The sequence below is a fragment of the Calonectris borealis genome, chromosome 6, assembly GCF_964195595.1.
Source record: "Calonectris borealis chromosome 6, bCalBor7.hap1.2, whole genome shotgun sequence".
In the NCBI taxonomy this organism is placed as follows: Eukaryota; Metazoa; Chordata; class Aves; order Procellariiformes; family Procellariidae; genus Calonectris; species Calonectris borealis.
In genome coordinates, this window is record NC_134317.1 from 41,346,791 (window position 1) to 41,363,586 (window position 16,796).

Below are 16,796 nucleotides of genomic sequence, written 5' to 3' on the forward strand. Positions count from 1 at the left end.
TTTGACACGTATGTTTATTGCAGTTTTATTTAGTTTGCCTCTCTTGCCAGCCAGTGGTCACCTGTGCAGAACCAAGCCAGTGGGTGTTCAGAACTCAACTCCACATCTAATGTCTGTTAATTAAATGGTTAAAATCCAAAGGTCACTCAAGAAAAAGGACTTGTAAACGTAAGGAAAGCAATTGACAAATTGCAGATAAAAGGCTGGGGGGCTTTTACCAGGTAAATTCTGTTGATAGACTTTAGTATTTTTTTAAAAGCTTTAAAAATACCAACACTGTAGTCCTCGTTCATTGTGAAATCCTGAACAGGCCAAAGTCTTGTGGATCACCGTTTTTTCTTGTTAACACATGAAGTGAAGGGAATAAAGACTCTATATTGAATCAAATCATGGGGAAAACTGAAGTTTTCAAATTAAAGTCCCTCTATGGCAGACATGTACAGTCCATTAGCTAGTAATAACGTGGTAAGTCATCCCCCTCCTGGGAATACAAGTTCCCATATACCAGCAGTCATTCTAGAGCATGGAATAAAACCTTTACCTTGGCTTCTGATGCAATACCCAAACACAGATCTTAAAGTGACATCCCCGTTCAGCAGTTCTATGCATTCATTTTGAACCTCCTCCAGTCCTATCCTTTTTTTTAGCCATTTGTAACACACTCAACATTGTTACACCTGAGCATTGACATGGAAAAACAAAATAAAACAAAAACAACAAAGAAACCACATTTTTGTAAACTATCAAGAGTAACAAAAATTTACAAGGAGAAACCCCTGCAAAATAATAAAACAATTTCACATATCTATATGGGAAGGAAAGGAAGCTTAAAGCAGAAATGCTGTAAAAGACGAAAGAAAGGGAAGAAAAATAAAGGTCAATGAAGAAAGCAAGGAGAGCCAACAGTGAAAGAAAGGTCAGAGATATTCAGACTTGGAGATACGGTTGGGAGTCACAGGTCAGCAGAGATCAAGAAATGAAGTTACTAAGAATTGGAAAGAGAACAAGGACTGATGCAGAAGGAAACCTCTAGGCCACTACAAAATTAGCCCAAGCTTATTGACTCCAAAGGGGCCAAATAATCCACCTTGATCCTGAAAATAACTTAGTCATGCACACAGCTAGGTAACTTTCATTAGCACAACCACTGCTGTGGGGTGAAATATTCCTGCCTGAAGAAAGGATACCTCCTCCAGTTTCCAGCAAGGAAGCACATCAGCTTCCCCCAACCCCCTTCCCTGCAAAATGGATGTTAGCATTTCGAGATGAGCCTTCAAATCTGATCTCACCATCAGAGACATCTGTGCACCCCACTGGACAGATGACATGCTGGCAGCAGGATTTACAAGACCACAGAAAAAATTAGTTTGCTAAAATTGTCATTTATGTAGAAAAGTTTTCTGCATGTATAGATGAAGGTCTCTTAGGTTTCACTTATCTTAAAACCGCACACTAACAAAGAAAACTTACTTCAGCGTTAACAGATATCTCTGCAGAGCCACCTTATTTTTTGCATTTAGGAGACATTTTTCCAACAAATGAAGGATCTGAGGACCTTGAGAACAGGTGAGCAGAAAAGAGCAATCTACTGAATTAGGACATGAAGCAGCTAATGACAATTCTCATCTGTAACAGTCATTATCCTTATTTCACATATGAAGATACTACAATGAATAATTAGAGTGTGACATTCATCTCACTGAAATTTAACTTCGGTAACATGATTCCCAGGCTACTCACTGCACCAATTCATGGCTTACATAGGCAAAAGAGCTTAACGGGGCTGATGCGAGGAGCTGGGCCCTGGGAAGGCCTGGGAGAGAGGAGGACAGACAGAGGGGGTGGTGGTGAACACTGTCTTCTGCTAGTGTACAGGCCTGTTTGTAAGTCAAGTGACTATTCTCATTACCTTGGTAATGCAGTTGACTCAAGGTACTGCCAGCTAGGGTGCTGCTTCAGTGGCACAGTTGACCTAACATCAACAGATCCTTGATGTCTCCTCCTACTTGGGGTGGGAAGCAGCTGGTTTTAACCTGACTGATTTGTACGACGTGTGGCCCAGCAAATAATTAATACTGACGCAAATGAGAGGGGTAAACTGTATTTGGAAGGTGGGAAGGCATCCCATGAAATCACACCAGCAGCCCCAAGCAGCTGCTCAGAACAGTTTGCAAGAACCCAACTGTCAGATCAATAGCAGGTCGGGTAATACTCCTTCTCCAGATCTGTTAATTTATTTTGGATCATGAGAAAACAACAACAATGACAAATACTGAGAAATGCCTTCCTCTCCTTCTCAGAAGAGGGATACTGCTGGGGACAGGCTGTTGGGACAGTGAATAAGCATAGGATTTGGAAGACACCAGCTTGTAATACTGATGTTAAGGGAGACAGGAAGACCGTTCTTTTCCCATAATAAAGGAAATATTGACGAAGGCCTTTCACTATTACTTGCTGCATAAGGGGGAAAAAAAAGTTTCTTCACCTACTGCTTTTGAAAGTGTTTCACGCTAGCTCTGAATTCACAGTAATGCACAAACCTGGGCTAAAGGCTACATGTGCCACTAGGTATTGAACAGAAAACCCAGCGAGCATTTGGAGCTATGGAGCTATTCTGAAAGACAAGAGTCTTATACACGGAGAGTGGTGCTCACTGCAGCACACATCAGCAGACTGTCCCTGCTCAAAACAAAATGGGTAACATAATAGCAGCAAATATGAATCTTGATGTTAGTTCATCTCATGATTCCTTGGTTTCATGGTAGACTTCAAGAGAAGGCTGATTCTGATATTTTGCTGTCTTTGAAATTCAAAACCAATGAAAGGGACAAGCTAGATCTTATCTTGTATCTGTTAGATACCGCAGGGAAAACGCCAGAAACAGTTTTCCATTGTGTAACTTTACAAAAGATGCATATTCTAGGGAATTCCTCCTGAGACACTGTCCCCTCCCCTCTTACGGCACACATTTCACTCAAATGCTGGCTGGCATATAGTATTTCAATTATTAAATTTGGAATGTAACATCTCGCAGTTCCCTTTATCTCCAAGATGTGCATACAGTCAAGCAAAAAACCAAAGAGGTAAAGGACACCATTGACTTTCTCCTCCACGGTACTTGCCCAATTCCAGAAGTGAGGGACCAGCTGCCAACAGAGGTACCAAACAGCTCATGTGCAAGAATGGATTTTTACAGTACATCAGCTACTCTTCATTGCCTGTCCATGTTCCTACTCCTACCCTAGCTTCACTGAGAGCTGGCCAGTTACTGTGGGAGAAAAGCTGGTACATGGACAGTTGGTTAAGACTAGAGTTGTCATTGTTTCTCCTTCCATGACTTGGCTTTAAAAAGGACTTCTCTTACACATGCTTTGTTTTCTGAAGTGGAAAAGCCAGTTAAAAACAGCTCACCATTTATTCCTTCAACCATCCAGAAGGACTTCTATTAGAAACAAACTCACATGAAAAATACAGGAAATGCTGGCATGTGCCTAATTTAACACAGAGTTGCTTATAGATCCATCCACAACTATAGGTGAAGCCTGACAAGCACATTTAATTATATATTTAAGTGTATTTAACATTTAAATATAAATATATTTAAAGTACTTCCAACATTATAAAGTACTTCCAACATTAAACCACATATTACAGTTGTGAGTATAGCAGAGACAAATCTTTAAACAAACACTGATACATAGTAAGAAGAGATGCTTTTAAGATCTATGACTTTTTAGATTAGCATTTAGTGTAAACCCTTAAGAAGAACAACTGCTAATACTTACAGAAACCATACTGGAACTGTTGTAAGTTGGAGAGAAGCCATATGAAAGTTACAGGTTTACAGTCCTGTTATAGGTTTATAGTTACGGGAGCCATCACATATTAAAGGTCCTCAAACACCAAGGCTGCCCATTCCTAGTAAGATAGCTTTTCTAGCTACATAGCACAACGTGATAAATTCAACAAAGAAAGCTGCAAAAAAATGTTTTTGAAATTATATAATTTAAATAAATATTTAAGCAGGTTTATAAACAGTGGTCTGGACAGGCAATTTAAAGTATAAAATATGTTTATTTCAATTATATACAGCTCAGTACATTTTGATATACATCTTGAAATTTTGCAGTCTGTTTCTACTCCATCAACTTTGTAACATCAACACAAATACAGCCTTCCATAGCCCCCCCGCCCCAACTCCTCAACTTGCATTCCCTTGCGTTCATTGCTTAAAACAACTTTAAATGATTTTTTAATTATGCAAAACATGCTTTTCCTCCCAAGCACTAGCAAAGATGCAAGAAGAAATATACCAATGGAGTCAAAGTGTCTAATTTATGCCATCAATTCAAAGCAATCCAGCTTTTCAAAAAGGCATGGGGGCTAGTATACAGAACAACAATCGTCTATGGTCTGGTATCCAACAAGAATTAAGACATGCAAAGTTATCTTCTTTCCAGAAAGGAAGAGGAAAGAATTTTTCAGAGATAAAAACATTCCTTCAGAATCATAGTTTGCAAAAAATATAATGCAGTAAGGAAATGCAATTTTAAACAAAAATCTTCTTGGAAAAATAGATATTTTATATATTCATAGCTAGACAGTACTTGATAGCAAACCTAAGCACACATTACAGTGTGTATTGACACTTTCTTTAGAAAAAATAAAAAACCCATGTGAGACATGGTGTAAAAGGCCTACTGTGGTCCAAAGTGCCTAGATGAAGTAAACATGTATATATTTATTCCTTTTAGCAAACTAAGACCTGTATGTTGCACTTTCTTCAAACTGAATATTGTTCTTCCAAAGTGTTTAGACAAAGCAGATTCACAGTGATCTAACTATGTTTTGGAATATGACCATATTAGAAATACACACAGAGTGGAATGAGAGTAATTTTCCATAGTAAACAAATAAATTGGTTCCTAGGCTTTAATCATTCAGAAAGAAGTTTCAACATCAGATCAGTGTTGCTCATCTACTGAGTTCCTTCATGAAGTGTTAATGTACTCGCTGTAGATCTAATGCGTCTAAGTACACATAAGTATGCGCATGAGTTCACAAAGGTCCAATGCACGTAAGTACATTCAAGACATCTATCATCTAGACTAGGGGAAAAAAAAGAATTTCATATAGAAATTCCTCAGTAGCAGTTATCCACACTAAAAGTACTTTAATTGCAAGATAGTCTGATAATTGATTTGTGAAGCTTGCTCTTTTGGTGATAAACTGTAAACCTGAGACACAGCAAAACCAAACCCACGCACAATTTCTTGTGGCTAGATACGTCAGTGAATAACTTAATACTTGCATCATTACCACCTACGTAACATTGTATTATGATGAGAGTTACCTATAAAGAAAAAACCTTAAGAGTATTCCTACGGTCTGATGTATTGTGCAAAGTGCATGCTTCTGTACTGGGACTGATCAAACGGCATGTAACTCGTGTAGTCTTGAGATTCTGAACTTATGATATTGTGCAGTCATCTCTGGATTTACCCTTACCCCTTCTACCACCCTGCAAATCCTCCTTGCTTTCATCCCTGTTATTGCCAGCACTTTCCAAATCCTGTTCTGAAACATTTTCATCTGGTATTTTTTCTGCTTTATTAGAATCTGATGCTTTGATTTCATCTTCCATCACATCAGTCTTCTCATCAGTTTTCCATGATGCTTCCCCTTGCAAGCGCCCTGTTTCTTCAGGCTCACCTCCTTTTTTATGCTGCAAGCTGTCATCTTCAGTCAAGGCGTCCTTGGTTTCTACTTTTTCTGTTCTTTCTCCAGCTTCGTCTGTTTGGGGATTTTCTCGGACAGCATCATTTGCTCTATCACCCTCTCCTTTCTGTGTATCAGCTTTCTCTCCATCACATTTTTCATCAGTTTCTAGTATCTGTTTTGACTCCTCATCAAAATCAAATGCATCACCATCATCTTCCAGTCTTTCCTCTGCTTCACTCTCCAATTTAACTTGTTCACTAACGTGTTCATCCTGCTCAGCTTTCTGTGCAAGGGAATTATTTGCATCTTCCTCAGAAGCAAATCCACCACCATGGTGGTCTGCAAGCTCTAACTCTTTCTCATTTTCTTTCATTGTTTCTTTATCAACTTTGTTTTCAGTAGTTACACTACCATGTACAGTTGACTCCTCTTCAGATTCACCTTCCTCTTGTTTAACTACATTCTGCGCTTCTGAAGGAGTATTTTTCTCTCCCACTGTATCACCTGTTGTTTCTTCACTACACTGAACTGTCTGATCTTCTACCTTTGGCTTTAAATCTTCTACCCATTCTGTCCTACTTTCCTTTCCTTTCCCAGGCTCATCCTCTATTTCCACTTCTGACTCCTGAATTTTGTCATCTAAAAGACTTGGGTCTAAACTGGTTTCCTGAGTCGTCACCTCCTTCACAACATCCGTGCCTGGCTCTGCCTGCTGCAGCACACTTCTTTTTACCTCAGTAATACTGCCTCCAGCCTCCACAGATGCCTTATCTTGCTCGCCTGTTTCTGCAAAATCTGAACACATCTCCAACTCTTCTACTAATACTTCCTTCTGTCCATCCTTCTCAGCCGTAGCATTTTCAAGTTCAGTTTTATCTTGCTTATCTTGTTCCTCTGATGATGCTGAAGGACTGCCCTCTGAAGAAACTAGTTGCATGCGTGCCTCATCTCCTTCACCTTCCTCTTCACTTGTATCTGCTGGGACACCACGTTCACACGACTCCCTCCCCTCCAGCCCCACACACTCTTTTTCCCTTATCTGACCCTGAACTGTGTTCCCAACCTCATTTTCTTCTTCAGCTCTGTCATCTCCTGTTCTATCAATTCTTCCATCAGTGCAGTCTTTGCTTTCAACAAGCTTTTCCTCCAAGACATTTGTAACCTTCTTTTCAGCACTTTCTTCTGAGTGCTGGAGTCCCTCAGCGTGACACTCCACATTTACCTCTTGACCAAACGAGCCTGCTACTGCAACCTCTGGTAGCCCTGCCTGGTCAGAAACCAACTCACGGCTCTCATTTGTAATGTCGGCTTCCTGATCCATTTCATTATCATTCAGGGCATGGCTAGTTTTAAAATCCTCTCGTTCTTCCTGTTCGGGTGCAGCTTTTTCCAGTTTGTGCTCTGTACCTAAGACGCTAGGCATTTCCTGAGGAGTCTCAAAAATCCGATGACCTTGCAGAGAGCCCACCTCCGAATTCTCATTTGTCCTTGCATTTAAATCACAGTGTTCAGCCCCAGTACTAACAGGCTGTTGGAGTGCTGTGCCTGCGGACTCCACCTCCTTTCTCAAATCATCTGTGTCACTATCATCATTTGAAGAAGCGCTCCCTGATACATGTTCTGTAAGGCTTTGAATTTGTTCTGTAAACCTGCTATCTGGTAACATCGCTGTTGACAGGGCATCACGGTCTTCAACCATTTTTTCTGCCTTTGCATTTTCATCAGCATGCAATGTCTGTACTTCCTGCTCCTCAGACTCCTCTTTGTGTTCCTCACGCTCAGTATTCTGCAAGATTTCTCTTTTCCCCATATCCTCCAAAATCTCATTTTTCATGTCCACTTCATTGGCTTTGCCTAAAAGACCATTGAGAAAGTTGAAGGGACCACACCACAGCACTTACCTCCCCACTTAAACCCCGAAAGAGAATGAATCAAAGAATAGGTTAATAAAAGATCAGCTTTTGCCAATTACGTGAGGCAAAGCAGCAATTGAATTAGTAAGGGTCCGGGGTTTTTGATCAGTGAAATTCACCACCACCCTCTCAAAGCAAGAAGTCTCTGGTGCTGGCTTGCGTTTTTGTAGAGTAAAAGATTTATGCTCTTGGCTGTGTGAATTACAGCTTTTGTACATGAGAACAACTGTTTCAAGCAGTGCAATTTAACAGTAATATCCTTGCAGATGTAACACTAACAGTAAGATTATTTTTTCTCAGCAATATTCTCTACAACTTTAACCCTAACACCATTCTATGCATGCAAGAGTGTGTGTCTGATGCCATTATAATGAAGTAATCAAGGATTGTTCAGTAATATTTTACTCCTAAGTATCATAAACAGGCATCATCAGTGTATATGACAAACACTGAACATAAAATCTGATTGGCAAGCAAATGGTTCAGCTGTTTAACATTACCAACACAGACCAAAGCTCAGGTACTTCGTGCCCCTTACAGCCACTTCATCCACCCAAAGGGATGGGGACCTCTGTCGTTTTGGGTTTTGTTTTTTTTTTTTTTTTTGTAACAGTTTTTCTTCAACTTATACTTAGAAGCAAGACTTGAACAACAGTGTTTGTGGTTTCAGCAGTTAGCTTTTGGGTCTATGTTGTACCTGTTTCCAAAAACAACAGAATAAGGAGAGAAAACATATTACATTTAAAAATATACCCTTACCTTGGTTTTGGTGTTCCAGATTGTTTCCACACAAAAAAACTGAGTGAGGAAAAAGCAGCCAACAGCTAAAAGCAAGATAACTTGCTCTTGCAACAGTTGGCTGCCTGTTACTATTTATTAGTATGTTCATTTAGAACAAAAACAGGAGGGAAAAAAAAAAGAAATCTATTATTTCCTTTCTTTCCACTAGTATAAAAGTTCTCTGAGTAGCCATTTATCACAACTGCATAAGGAGAATGTTTTTGCCAACCAGATTTCTCCTTCCTAACACTATCCATCTCAGAGTTAATATTCTTTGAATTTAACAGAGTTAATACTGTTATAACAAGTAAAAATGTTGAAGTGTTAATATTAACTGCTCAATAGTACAGGATACCAAGAACAATGAATTGATACGTTAGTGTGTCTTCACAGTGCCCAGCACTGTTGTTCAGCAGACACTTACAGTTCTCAGGAATATACATGAACCAACATACCAGTTCTTTATGGGAAACTAAAATGCTTTTTTCCTGATTCTTTAAGATACGTGCAGAAAAATATTGAACAACAGTAGGATTATTCTGGGACAATTTTCAAATTCAGGGTTTAAATAGTCATCTGAATGATTGCTACTTATCTGTAATGTATTTATTTGTATTCTTGTCCTTTGTCGCCTTGAATGGGAAATGAAGTCTGCCTTTGCAGGAAACTGCACAACATACTTGAAGTGATAATAAATATTAAGCAGAAAAATGCATAGAAAGTGATTCGACAGGTAGCATGCTGCGTGATGTGTTAATTGTCCCACTAACAAATGCCCAAACTCCAAGCAAAGATGAATGAATGGACAGACAGATGGGAAGATGTGAAAGGACATACAGCACTTACCTAGCGTCCCCTCCCCTCCTGTCTTTAATGCCTGAGTTGTGCCTGGAACAATGTTGGGAGAATCCAAGTGTCCCTCGTTATCAAGAATGTCTGATGTCTCCCCGTTGGTGGCTACCTCAGAGTCTGGGATTATTCCATGTTTCTGCGGAGAAGCAAAAGCAATGCTTTAGAGCCTACCGCTCAGAAAGGGAAGGATTGTTCAAGTGTTCTCATCCTTGATATTCTGAATAAACAATTGCTTCAATCGTTCCATTAAACATGGCTGGAAGTCAGAAAAGAGCACAGAATATTACAGTTATCAGTTTAGCCATTATGATAGACAGCATGCGATCCCAGCTCTTTTTTTTTTTTTAAATATAAATCTGCTGCGTAGAATGTTCCTCGGAGAAGCATCTCCTACAAAAGCAACTACTTAATACTACAGCCTATACTACGGGCTCACAGTCAGCACTAGGGGGAAGGACATTATATAGAAAATTCCTGAAACGGCAACTTAAAGGCAACATGAAAGTAGAGTTCTTGCTGCTGAGCTAATTAAAATTTTCTGCAAAAATATACAGGAGGAAAAGGTCAACAGTTGAATATAAGTTTCTTTTATTCCTCTTGCATACCTTCAGTTGCTCCTTCAGCACAACCACTTCATCTCTAAGGTCATCCCGCTCACTTCTTATGGAATCAAAGAAATCTTTCTGCCTCTCTAACGCCTGAGTTCCCAACACAGACAGAGGGCAAGAAGATGTGAAGAAAGGAAGGGAGACAAGTAAAGACCATGAAAAGCAAGTGTAAACAAGAATGAGCAGATTTAAGATATTCAGAGATTTATGGAAGCGGCATGTATGAAAAAGGTTAAAGTTTACAGATTAAAGAACCGAGTTTACATACACACAGATAAACTTCAAATCCAAGAAATGCACAGCTTATTCAATAACCAGGAATTCCTACTAAAGACATTCAGAGCCCAATCCTTCATTAGGGATCCTTCAAATGAGGATCCACTTTTCATTCTTATCTGCTAGACAAGTTCATTCATATCCATATTACTTCAACATGCACATTGAAGACATAGTGCAATTCCCATGTGTTAACAGAATGGCATGAAAACATGCCCAGCAGATTTTAATAGTCTTTTTATTCCATGGGTTACCATCATGGGTGCAGTACATTTCAGTTAATTTGAAAGCTGCCAATAAGTCACCTTTAGACTGGGATGTACCATGCGCAAATGCATATTTTGCTACTCAATCCCCCAATATTTCTATATAAATACACAAAGAGAACAGTAACAAAAATCAGAAAACTTTGAGTTTCAAATTGCCACAAGTTATTGGACATCGCAAGCATGGGCAAGTTGCCAGATTCCTTTCTCCTTCTGTATTCACAAAGTCTTTCAGTGCTCATCATTAAAAGAGAAAGCCATGCTTTTATTTAAGAGTGGGTTTCCATTTGGCTTTGATAGAGGGTGGTGGGAAGGGATTAGAAGCAAGGGAGAGTTAGAGGCTTTCATCCTAATAGCCTATAAATAGCTCTATTGCTTCTGTATCACACTCCAGTTTCTGCTCAGTCCGCAGATTAAATCTGAATAAGCAAAAATTCAGTGCTGATGGAATTGCATTATAAATAGCACTTCCTTTCCCAATATGGCAAATAGAAATGGTGCGCCACAGCAAATAAATTACCCTAGGTTTTGAAATCAGACCAGCTGCTAAGTTTTTCTTGGATTTTATGATACCGGCCAAGGACAAAATCTGCTATTTGCTAGTTCACTGGTAATATAGTAAGACAGCCACACCAAGCAAAGTCACTAAGGAGGATTTTCTTCATAAGGTTTTGCAAAAGCAGGATCAGCTGGAGAATGACAGTGCCACTCTGAACACATTTCGGGAGTTGACAGTCCTACCCCTATTTTTTTGTCTTTCCACTCTATTGTCTCCTGAAGATCAGAAATTTCCCTGACATAGCTCTGCTGTTTCTGTTGCAGCTGTTGGATTTCCTGAGAGACAGGAGCAAAACAAGAAGACAGAAAGCAGGTTACAGGTTAACAAAGAAGGTTAAGATTGCAGTGATGCCAAAGAGTGAAAAAAGTCAGGTGCTAAAGTAAAAGAGTATCTACATGCACAGTTTCACAGTTTCTGACACCTCAATTAAACCTACACTCCTGAAGACAATCTTACTATCCACAAGATGACTTGCAACAAAGTTGGACAGTTCCATCGGTTTCCTCTGCATCTCCACAAACAGCTGTCTAAAACACAGCTTATTTCGTATTACGAGGCAAAAAAGAAGTCCAACTTCAGATAATACTTATGAAAGTACTATTTCTATTAGTCAGCTCTGAACCTGTTTGGCCTGAAACACTAGTATTTCTTCAGGTGAGAAACTTGAGTAGGGAATAAAATTCTCCATGCCTCACCTTCTACACTCCTACCGCTAACTGGGAACATACCAATCAAAGAAACCATTAAAAAAAAATTACTTACTGCAAGCATTTCTTCTCTTTGCTTCAAAGCCTCTTTGATTTCCATGAACTGAAACTGCAATATGCTATGAGCATGCTTCTCCCTCTCAAATTCCTATGAATAATGAAATATTCATGACATTTTTATTGATCAAAAATAGCATCCCATGAAAAAAGGAGAAAATAAGCCCAACCACAAAAAAAATGCTTAGTGCAATGCAATTCTTGAATATTCCTCTAATCAAAATCCCACAAGAGTACAATTTTTATCTTATTTGTCCTTTTTCCAAGAAACTATTACTCCATCAAATATAGAAGTGACAGACATCATTCAGCCAGTTTCATAAGTTGAGCAGCAGGCTGGCAGTGAATAGCTTTTACACTCAAGTCCTACAGACTTCACAGATGAATGGATGGGAATTTAACCCACTCTTTCCACATAACTGTGTACTAAAAGTTAGCTAGACATTGCAGACTTAAAAAAAAAAAAACCATATCTTCCAGGAACTGTGTGTTTTGAAGTGCACTATAGTCAAATGCCCCAAGCTAAAGAGCCAGTTCTGAAAAAACTAACACAAGTCACAGCTTTATTATTTAACACCAACTCACTAGCTGTCAGATGCTGAATTAATGTAAAACTTAATTCAATTCTCAACCAAGTGGCTGCCTTAACTATATAAACTGCACAGCTCTCCCACGGGCCTTCTGAAGAGAGCTTTATGTGTAAAAATACTCCAGAAGAAAAAAACCCGAATCCTCTAGAAGTCATTATGAACAAAGCCTTTGAATTTAAAGATGGAATATAACAGGACACGTGATAATATCAATATAGCCTTGCCATGTAAAACATTTCTTCACTTCTTCAGAAATTGCTTTGTAAAACAGAAACTTAGGAAAGATTCCCATTCGTATGATCACAACCACATAATATGCTGCTATTCCACTTGCTTTAACAGTAACTAAAACAATAACTTATTTAAAATCCTGAATAGCAACTTGGTTGCCTCCTCCCGAAGGTCTCCGCATCCCTCCCCGCAATCTTTCCCTGTTAAATTTAATGCCATAGCTACATACATACTTTACTTTTTTCTTCATATTGCCGCCTGGATTCGGCCAGCTGTTCTTCTAACTCTAAGAGCGCATCCTTCAGGGTATCTACTTGGTACATGAAATTTGTTTTTTCATTGTCTAGTTGAGCATTTGACACCATAGCTTTTTTATATTTCTCTTCAACTTCAGCTAGAGAGTCCTGCAAAGAATAAGCCACCAGAGTCAGAGTCAGTTATAAACACACTTTGCCAACCAAGCCCTTGAGCAAGAAAATTAAGCACTAAACCACGTACTCCTACAGAAACCAGTGTGCTTACCAACTGTCCCCAGGTAAGGATAACCTCCCCTGTGTTCCCACCAGGCTTCTGTTGACAAGCAAGGAACCTTACCTCAGGACGGATAAAATGTTTCCTGTTCTCTGCTGCTTCAGCTTCTGCCTTCTCAGAGCTTTCTTCCTTCTCCCTCCTCCCCCTGCCCCTGCACGCTGGCAGCTCAAAGCAGCTGCTGAAGATGACAAGTCGGAATTTTTTTTTTTTTAAAGGTAAACTGGCCTTGATTTAAGATCATTTTAGATGATCTTAGGTCTTAAATTAAGGCAGTTTGACAGCCACTTCACACAAATTTCAGGGATCCTTGCAGTGTGGGAACCACTACATACACTGACTCAGGAATTAGAATTTGCCATGAAAAAGCTGCAGCTTTTGTGACCTGATGTATCATTTTTCATTAGGTTTCCTATATCATATCCCTTCTTTACAAATTTCCTCTGTAAGATACAATTCCCAGGGTCTCGAAAATCCCTCCTGTCAACTTGACCTGAATATAAGATACTGAAGTACTTATAATAACGGATGATGGCAAAATAAAGATCAGGATCATTTTCCATGTTGTGCAGCAAACTTTGCAGTATTTCATTTTAATGAGAAACAAGAAGAGTTACATAAACAAAACAGTGCAAATATGCAAACAAGGAAGACACTCATGTCAACATTTTAGTTTACAGATCAAGCGATTTCTCTCAGAACTTAAGTACTTCTAATAACTGCTAATCTAAAGCACAGGTGAGTTTCATATACTTCCCCTTTCATTCAGTCAAAAGAACTGGGGATATAGTAGTGAGATGACGACAAAATTAAATTTGAATCAGTTTAGTTTACATTTCTACTGACAAATAAAAGAATTTGTCTTTAAGGACATGAATTTGTACAGTTCCAAACACAAACTGTGTTTTGGCTCACTTTCCAGCCCAAGGATGAGAAATACCAAGGAAAGGAAAGCAGCCAGGATTTGGAAACAGTGGTAGGATTAAATTTCAGAAATTAGCTGGAAAGGAAGTATATGCAAGTAAGAAGTTAAGGTAGTTGCTGCACCAGTCCTTCTGCATGCTACGTTTTGTCTTCTTAGCATCAAGCAGTGCGGTTTAGGTACAAATCACCACAAAAGGCAGTCTAAGGGACACGAATTGAAAAATTACCTACGTTTTTTATGCAGTGGGATTATTTTGCTACACCTGCCACACAGTGATCAGGGAAAAAAACAGCTTTTACACAAAAAGGGACAAATTACTCTTTTTCCATTGAGAACTCACTTAAAATGGCAGCATCTTCACCTGTTACAGCGTTGAGCTGATAACACAGTCAGCAATTAATACTGATAAATGTTGCATTATATGCCTGGATGTCTACATACATTTTTCCAAAAAATGCAGCTGACGTTGCTGCTCACTGATGAGGTGGCGGTACACAGATGCACAAGTTAGTTGTTGCACCAAAAATCACTTACGGCTTCATGAAAACGGTAAGCGCCAGTGCCAACTGGTGTGAGCATTCATTCTTCACGTAACAAGCTTTGTTACATGAAGGTTTGTTACAAGAATTGTTTAAGGCTGTCTTCCATGATCTAAATATGAAACCAAAACGATAGCCACCACCTCACATGCACAACTTTCCAAAGGCATGCTGGACCTTATCAAAACAAAAACATACAAGCTTTTAAACTCTGATTTTTCATAGCACTGTAGGACATGAGTTTTAGTTTACCTTCCAATATTGCAAGGCTTCCTGGATTAGGAAACTATAAAATTTTAATAATTTTAATTTGCTAGCAAAATGACTACCTTCTCAAAACAGCAAAGACAACATGCAATAGTAATCAGCAGCCTTTCAGTTATATGGAAGCATCTCTCACCACAATCGAGGTCAGAACAGATACTTTTCCAGTTAATGAAATGCTCTTCACACAATTTACAGCCCCTCCCAGGTGAGAGCATGCAAGGTCAGATCTAGGTCTCACACTGACTCTCTGAACGTTTAGCTGGTGTTAATGATCACGCTCCCAGTCTGCAGTAAACCAGTACCTTCATTTCTTTCAGTCCCTGCATGTATTTGCCTTCTACATCCTGAATCTGGTCCTTTAACTCATAGATATCCTGAGGGAAACGGTGAGAAAGGTGAATGATGCCACTGAAACTAACGGGCAGAAGCGCAGCTGATAGGGAAAAGCAAGTATTCAAAGTTCTCACTTAAATATTTCTACCACACAGGTTAAGTGGTCTGATCCTAATCTGAAGCCTTGGTTAGAAGTTTATGCTAATTCTGCTCTTCTTGACTGGAAAAAATGAAATCTTCAACGTTAAGGACAAGACGCAGACCCAGCTTCAAAGCCTCCAACAATTAAAGGCCCCAGCCACACAGCCCTTCTCTACCCCTTTCACTGATTATCACCCTTTGAGGAATTCTGGTATTAAGGGTAACGGCTGCCAAAGCAAGCCTGAAACACAGGCTATACTAGAGATGTAGGAAAGACTGTATGAAAGCCATCTGTTTTTAGTGAAAACACTAGATTTAATTTTAAGTCCTATTACACAGTCTCTCTCCTCTTTTGTCCTTGGTCACCAGCAAATGGCTCTCTTTCAGCTGTTTTACAGCGCTGAAGCTGGGACAGACCTGCTTGTATCTGAGGTCCTAATACAAATTCCAGATGTTTTAACTAGCTGTAATTTCAGAAGAGTTGTAAATCATATGCATGAAAGTTAACAGAATTCAGATTCCCCATTTTAAAATAGTCTTCAGAACGGAGCATTAAAAAACAGATTACAAAAAACAATTTAGCCATGGACTACGCAGACTAGCACTCAATGATACGAACTGGATTGCACAGCTATTTACTATTCAAATGTGTCTAACTTCATGGAATCCCGAATTGGATTACAAAATACAGCCCCCTCCCCAAATCAGCATCCAGTAAGTGCAGTGCTTCTTGCATTATTTCAATCCTCCTATCAGTGTGCTATACTGAGTCCATTTCCTATTTCATTAGGTTAGGATGAGATGTGGCTATTATGATCAGTCTGATCTGCTATCATATGCTGTAGGACTTTACCCAAATATTCCTGCAATACACACTAGCTTCCCAGCAGCATCTCTCTAATAAAGCTATTCACTTTTCATTTAGAGCACACGATTCATTTTGTCAGAACTGCCAAAAGGGGGAGACAAGACAGTTTCTTTTTTCGAAAGAAGTCTAAAGCATATTTAATAATATCCTTCAGATAAGATTAGCCTATTTAATAATAATGCAGGGGACAGTCCTAGTTAGTATTAGCCCGTCAGCTCCAACTCTTAATTGCCAATTTCTATACTCAGTCATGGGAACATCAGCACTACTTTCAAGTAATCTTATAGTTTATTAATTTATCAAGTACAAGGCATGAAAACATTTTGATCAAAAGAGCTATAGTTAAGAGACAGATTCCTAACAATTTATGCTGGTTTTAAGTATTTCTTACCTTAATTTCTCTAATAGATGCCTCTGTATCAGCTGAGATAGATGTATCCCCACTGCCTCTTCGGGAAGAAGTCCCACCCAGAGAAGCTAAGGTAGCTGCTGATAAACTTGAAACAGTACGTGCTCCCTACAATCACACACAGTTAAAAATGGTTATAATTTTTTTTCTAGATACATTGTGGATTTGTAGTTTGGTTTTTTTGGGGGCTGAGATTTTTTTGGTTTTTGTTTGTTTGGTTGGTTTT

At 39.1% G+C, this 16,796-nt stretch overlaps 1 protein-coding gene across 1 annotated transcript in view; it reads right to left on the reverse strand.

Annotated features, from left to right (window-relative positions):
• Positions 1 to 16,796, reverse strand: part of LRRFIP1 (LRR binding FLII interacting protein 1) — a 115,481-nt gene that overhangs the window by 7,361 nt on the left and 91,324 nt on the right. The window contains exons 13-19 of the mRNA XM_075153904.1: positions 16,553 to 16,678; positions 15,122 to 15,193; positions 12,794 to 12,964; positions 11,738 to 11,830; positions 11,158 to 11,250; positions 9,872 to 9,964; positions 9,261 to 9,402 (exon numbers count right to left, since the gene is read on the reverse strand). Coding sequence (XP_075010005.1) covers positions 9,261 to 9,402; positions 9,872 to 9,964; positions 11,158 to 11,250; positions 11,738 to 11,830; positions 12,794 to 12,964; positions 15,122 to 15,193; positions 16,553 to 16,678 — 790 coding nt within the window. The remainder of the gene's footprint in view (positions 1 to 9,260; positions 9,403 to 9,871; positions 9,965 to 11,157; positions 11,251 to 11,737; positions 11,831 to 12,793; positions 12,965 to 15,121; positions 15,194 to 16,552; positions 16,679 to 16,796) is intronic.